General features: G+C 35.5%; 1 protein-coding gene across 2 annotated transcripts in view; it reads left to right on the forward strand.

The window, feature by feature from the left end:
• Window positions 1-6,717, forward strand: part of AHI1 (Abelson helper integration site 1) — an 82,071-nt gene extending 75,354 nt beyond the window's left edge. Inside the window, exons 22-24 of one of the 2 annotated variants that reach the window (XM_063309692.1) lie at window positions 87-181; window positions 4,535-4,608; window positions 5,549-6,717. In XM_063309692.1, coding sequence (XP_063165762.1) covers window positions 87-181; window positions 4,535-4,608; window positions 5,549-5,744 — 365 coding nt within the window. In that variant the 3' untranslated portion in view covers window positions 5,745-6,717. Of the gene's footprint in view, window positions 1-86; window positions 182-4,534; window positions 4,609-5,548 lie in introns of those variants that run through there. The other variant, XR_010068385.1, reaches the window with a different exon arrangement.
• Window positions 6,718-6,966: the final 249 nt, after the last annotated feature.

Consider the following 6,966-nt stretch of genomic DNA (forward strand, 5'->3'; position numbering starts at 1 on the left):
GTGGGAGAACTAATTTGAAAAAGCTATGGATCAAACAAATAACCATTTTAAGCACTTTTATTTAATGAGTTATGGTTCCTTTTCAGCACAATATGAACAACAGCAATCTAAAGGATTAACAGAAGAGTCTACTCTTCCATCTAGTGAATTTGTAAAAGTAACATCACCAGCTGTGCCTGAGGTAACTATCTGGGAGGAAGGCATGAGCCATACCTCACAAGATGGGATTGTATTTTCCATTTCTTGTGGTAACAAGTTAATTATCAAGTGCTTCTAGCATGTGTTAATTTTAATGTATGGACTTGCTTGGATTCAGCCATTCTCCAGGAATACAAGCCCAGAAGTTATTATGTTCACAAAGTACATTCTATGTATGTTGGAAAACCTTCTTATATGATAGAGAGGGAACAGCTGACATTTAACTGAGTTTAATTATCATTAAAAATTATATGGCTTGATTATTTACTAAACATGCCCATAAAAGATAATAGGAAGACTCAAATGGTTCTTTTTTCTTTTTCTTTTATAATATTTGGCCACAATTCAGACTACCATGCAGTTACTGCCTTTTCCATTGTGCGTTATAAGGAAGTTACTGTATATAGCTAAAAGACCAAGAGTCTCTTATATTTGGAGAAAAAAAAAAAGAAGTGACCAAACTTTTAATAGTCCATAGAACAGGGAAAGACATAATACCATTTTAAAAAAATAGATCTGTGGGTTTTAATTTAAGGGGCTACTTCTACAAAATCCAATAGCAACTCAGTTTCTCTGACTGAAGAGTAAAATGCATGCACTCTCAAGTATAACTTAAAAAATGGTTATATTGCTCCAGCCATTGTGATTTAACATAGCAGTAATTTTAGTTTAGCAAACTGAACATCATAGTCTCTCTGAAATTGCCAGTCAGCTGGTGAGGCTGAATCAAAATAGCTCTAGGGATTGAATGGAATTTAACCAATATAATTTCTAAAGAAGGAAATAAAAGCTGTCCCCAACAGATGGGAAGGGGCAGTTTCTGACCTGCATCCCTCCTTCTTACTTTGCTTAAAAGGGAATCTGTTTGGGTGGCTTGGACTCTGCCTTCCTAAGTGACTGGTTGGCAACATTGTTGAACTAGGGTGTATTTGTTTTCATCCTGCTCAGCTGCATACATCTGCTCCCATTGATTCCAAAATCTCTGGAATGGTGCAATATATATTTATTTTTAAAAGCTATTTCACCCCATTTTCTCTGCCCACATATCTCCCCAGGTGCTGTCATAGTTAAAATTAAAGTATCCAAAATAAAATGACAGTGTATAATCACATACATACTGTAGTAGTAGTAATAGTAATGTAATGTATTGTTGTAACCCCTAGATTATGATGCAATGTAGTAGTAGTAAATTTATTTACTGATAAATAATGCACTGATAATAATTGAATAATATAAATTAATATTGCACATTAATTGCAATTTATAATAAAATAAAGTATAATATATATAATATATAATAAAGTATAATAATATAAATTATATTTATAATAATATAAATTATGATATTAATTTAATAATCAGTAAATAATTATTTACTGATAAATAATGCGCCAGAGTGCACTGGTGATATTACCTAGTTGGGTAATGAAACATCTGCAAACAAACAACCAAGCTCAGCACCAAAGACTCCACTTCACATACAATCAACAGTTAAAAAATTAAACAGATCTTTTATGCTAGATGAAGCTGAGTTTACCAGAACAATCTCAGTAAACATCAGTAAGTAGAATGGAAAAAAAGATGAAGGTGTATGTGTATTAAAATATTTTGCATTAATTAACAATCTCACATGAGCCCCTTCAAAACTATACTGAAGAATACATGTAGTTGGTAATGTCATATATTATTTGAATCCCATACTTTCAATAAAGTATGCAATGTTTAATTTATTGTAGTCAGACTGAATTATTAACCTGGCTAACTATGAATATAGTAGTGAAAAGTTCTGGTCATAATCCATAATGCCCTCCCATATGTTAGTTTAAGGAAATTTTGAAACCTGGAGGAGTTTATGAAACCTGGAGGAGTTTATGAAGCAGTTGAGAATATCACATGAGAAGCTGCTATTTAAGAAAAACACCCAAATTCAAAAGTCCCTTGGGGACACCTAAAGGAGCACACTCTGGATTGTAAATGAAGTATAAGACAAGAGTGTTTTGGAAAATAACTTTTTTAGATATAGTGTGGGCAGCTGTTCTGCCATTTCTTTCTGGAATCCCTTTTATGTTACTTATGACAAAACCTTGTGTTCTAACCAGGAGATAGAATTATCTCAGAAATGCAAACTAAATGTGAAAAATATTCATGGCAATTGTGTCTTACTATGGTTCTTTCCTTGTCATTATATGAACCAAGCATTAGATTCGCTGAACTATAGTTAATTATTTTCTTCCAAATAAACTAATAGAATGAAGTAATTTAAAACTGATTTTTTTCTCCCCTGGGTAACCAAAGAGCTGTTTTAGAGCATTTATTTTCTGCTTTTCTAATATTAATGAAAGACTAGTATATGCGGAAAGCTCTCTAAAGAGGAATTTTAAAAAGCCTAAGTGGCATTAACTAATAAAACAAATTAGGGAACAGTCCTTCCCACAAAGGTGGCTGATGGGTGATAAAATGGGATGCCAGTGGCAAAAGGAGAGCCTGCCAAGAGATTGCCATTCATTCTCAAGAGGCTTCCAAAACACAGTGGAAAGCTATGTAAATATTTATGGATTGCAAGCAGTATTCCCACCAGTAACAGGTCCAAAGCAGGATTCTGTGAATATGCCAGTAGTCTAAGATCAAGGCTAATATCTCCATTGTTTATCTGATTCAAATTATAATCTAATCTGCCTTGAAGATGGCACAATTTCTCTTCCATTATAATTAACGGGCCATTTAAAAAGCACAACAGTACCAGTATAAAAACAAAAGGAATGGGACTTTTGGATATAAAAAACTGGCAGAGCTATTGATGCAATACATGGGTGACCACAATTCTCATCATTTCCATGGGTGTGTAGGTTTATTCTATTTAAAAAATGTCTAAATGGCCCTGACTAAATTCAAGTAGTGAAGGGGGCAGGTGGATCCATTGTAGATCTTGGGTGCCACTGCTGAAAAAGCCTTGTCTTGGGTACCAACTCTATTTTTAACAACTGGAGGCTTGAGGCTGAGCCTCATGGGATAAATAACATTGGTAAATCATCTTAAATGGACAAATAACCCTTGAAATGGGATGGTCTTAGCTAGGGCTAGTTTTGTTGCTGTTGGGGGAGAGAGGCTTTGAGTCAGTTTTGACTCCTGGTGTCTACATGGATAAGTCAATGCAGTTTTCGTCACATTTTCAGATGTGGTTTGCCAGCACCTTCTTCCTTGGGCTGAGAGAGTGACTGGTTCAGAGTAACCTGGTTGGCTTCCAAGCCTAAGGCAAGACGAAAACTCACCATTTCCCAGCTTCTAATCCAGCACTTTTAACCTCTAGGCCAAACTGGCCCTCATTAGGTTGGTCTATACAGGTAGTCCTTACTTAACATCCATAGTTGGGACTGGAAGCTCTAGCAGCACAGTTACTAAGCGCAACGTCACATGACCGTACCACTTAGTGATGGCAGTTCTCGCAGTCCCACTGCAGTCGTTAAGCAAGGACCATGCGTGACCGTGCCTTCCGACTTCCTAGTGGCTTCCCCGTTGACTTGCTTGTGGGAAGCTGGCAGGGAAGGTTGCAAATCATGATCACATGACTGCAGGACACTGCGACGTTTGCAGGCCAGTCACCAAGTGCACAAATCATCATGTGCCTGCTGCGACGGCTGCAACGACAAGGACTGGTCATAAGTACCACTCATTCAGTGCCATCGTAAGTTCAAACTGTTGCTGAATAAGTGGTTAAACGACTATCTGTATAGCTCCTTACCTAGTTGTGGAGAATAGGTCAGTAATGATGCATCTTCAATACAAAGTACTACATGTGTTTAAGTGCTGAACTACACTTACCACAGGCTGACTTTTCATTGTAAAAAAAAGCCAAAACAATGGAATTGGTAGTTGATACATGGCAATTAGAATCTTCTGTCACTTCTGAATATGTATTTATGTGCCTAAAAGGATACTGCGTTTGGTATTTTAAAATCTTGCTAATCCTAGCAAGTATAACTTTTAACTCATACAAATCTTCCCTCAAAAATAGTGATGTGTTTAGTTGTTTCCTTGTATTTGTTTTCAAATAGTACTGGTAATCTCTATTTAAGTCTCATCCAAGCTTAGATTAATAACCTTGAGTGTGATTTTTTTTTCTAAGCACACCTGAACATTTCAAAGGGTTTTAAAGCTGAGGACTGTTTCCTTGTTTTAAACCACATATTATGAGAATTTCATGGGTGACAGATCTTACATATAAAGTGAGGTATATTCTCTCCTCATTCAGGAAGCCCGTGGGTTTGTCATCACGCACGTGTTGACTCTATTTTCTCCCCCCTCCCCTTCTCTACTGATTAAAGTTTTCCTCTTGCAGATTCTAGCAGACATCAGCAAGTTGGGAGACCAAAGATTTATTTCAGTGAATGACACAGACTACCTGGCTGCACAGTAAGGCACCAGTTGTACAACATACACTGTTAAATTGCTTGGAAGAAGATGAAAATCATGGGGTTTATCACTGCAGTCATCTATAAATAATGGACTAAATTGGTATAAATTATTTCCAAAAGGGTTCAGAGAAATTGCTGAGGAAATATAAAACTGCAATCAATGTGTTGTATTACAATAGATGTTTGTATTCCAAAGATATTACAATAAGGTACATTGTCTCAAGACACCATGATTGCTAAAAAGCCATGATTCTGTTTTTCCTTTCTTTTGTTGGCTCCTAATGGATCTAGCTATTTTGTTAGATGCATTAGGTAGAAAATAGACTATGGCATGTAATTGCAAGACCAGGCTAATATTTTATATAGGATCAATGTGAGTTGAAGCCAAAAGAAAGTAAAACAAAACAGTCAGTAATCCAGGCAGGATAATATATCCATTTGCTTTACTGAAAAATGGAAGAAGTAGGTACAGTAAATGGGACTTATAGGTATACACATTTCTCATCTTGCCCAAGTTATAAATGCTTTTCTAGAGGTACTCACTGATGCTTTTTATTCATCATATTGTAATGCTGGGAAAACAATGACCTGCATATCATAATTGCTGCACAACCAAGATTAAATTGTATTATCTCTGGGTAGTCGTATTGTGGGGAATTTGGCAAGCAATCCAGAACGACATATGAAAATACCAATCTGTTTCTATCAGATGTTCTTTCAGAGAGCAGAAACTGATAAAGGACCTCAAATTTCTATAAAGATCATGCAGCCTCAGGCACATGTTTTTCAGCTTTTGCTTTGGCATGTTCCAGTATCAGAAGATCAGTTTTTAGTAATGTGTATGAATGGAACTGGTCAGTAATTGGATAAGGAATCCATTTTAAATGCTTGGGACCTCAGAACCTCCAATTACATCTTTTATCCTATATTTCTTACAGAATTACATGCGGGCAAACAAAGAAAGGCATGGATGAAGAAGAAAAAGAATATAAGGCAAATCACAGCATTCCATTCAATGGTGTTGAGGATGAGCCTAAGAAAAACAGGAAGAAAAGGAAGAAAGGGATAGCGAAAGCCACTTGTAGAAGTGGAACATCAGATGATGGCTTCCAGTTAGACGATGCAAAAGTGTAGTGCCCGTTATGTTCGTGGCTGTTCGTTTCATGGCTTAAAAGTACATGGAAAATTGTGGAATTACTGCTTGTTATGAAATAATCTTATATATTTGAAAACTTGGAATATTGTTAAATATATAGATTTACTCTAAACCAATTGAGATTTATCATGATGTGGGAAGGCCAAGGAACCAAGGGGAAGAACATATACTGAAAGTTCCAGTAAAACTTAACATGAGTTAAAATCTTAACAATGACTGACATACATGCATACATACATTTATTCCCAGTAGAAGTATTTGGATATACCTTGCTATCTAAAGTAATGAAGTATCCAGGATTTTGTTGAAACTCTTCAGTACACTAAAACAAAGCAGTCTTTACTAAAAGCTGAAGAATGCCATTATGGGTAAAGACAGTAGACAGGTGTTTAAAGTTTATTATGGTCTGTAAATAAAAACCAACCAGCTTAACTGGGACAGAAACACTGTATTCTAGAAAGTCTTATTTTGATGTACTGTACATAAAGAATGCAATATTAAAAGCTTGAATGTGATTGTGCTGAAGGATTTTAAACTTAAAAATATAAGCTCAATGCATGGTTTTATTATTCCTGATCTACGTACACATAGGATTAGCCGCTGCAGCAGCCTCTCGTACTGACATGGTTTTGAAGAAGAAAAGGAATTCCAAGAAAACTATATGATAAAAGCGTATGTATCACCACCAAGAGTTGGAAGTTGTAGCGTTTTGTATGTTAACTTTTAAATAAAAACTTTTCATACATATTTTCAGTGAGAATGAATTTACAAAATTCGTTCTGTAAATTTGTGAAGGCGATTTTTTTCTGCCTTTAAAGCACCATTGCCCTTTTTTTATTACTGTTTAGAAGAATAATTTTACATCCGTATATGAGTGAGATATGTTTTTATGCAGCACGTGTTTGTGTTCAGGTGGAACTGTTTTCAAATTAAAAAGCATTAAGTTGTGAATGGCGTATTAGTGATGATTTCCGGTAACTTTATTTATGATTCTCTTGTGTATATATGTTGACTACGGATGCCCACATTATTTATATCACGTTAGGAAATTCTGCCCTCTTCCTTTCTGAAGCAATAAATAACATAAAATTAGAAACCCCTTTTTTAGTAGTCATGGCATTTGATTCCATTAAAAAAAAAAGAAGTGAGAATAACCAAGTTGACCACTGATGTGCAAAATAACACCCAGATGCACAGGAT

The sequence above is a fragment of the Candoia aspera genome, chromosome 1, assembly GCF_035149785.1.
Source record: "Candoia aspera isolate rCanAsp1 chromosome 1, rCanAsp1.hap2, whole genome shotgun sequence".
Taxonomy (NCBI): Eukaryota; Metazoa; Chordata; class Lepidosauria; order Squamata; family Boidae; genus Candoia; species Candoia aspera.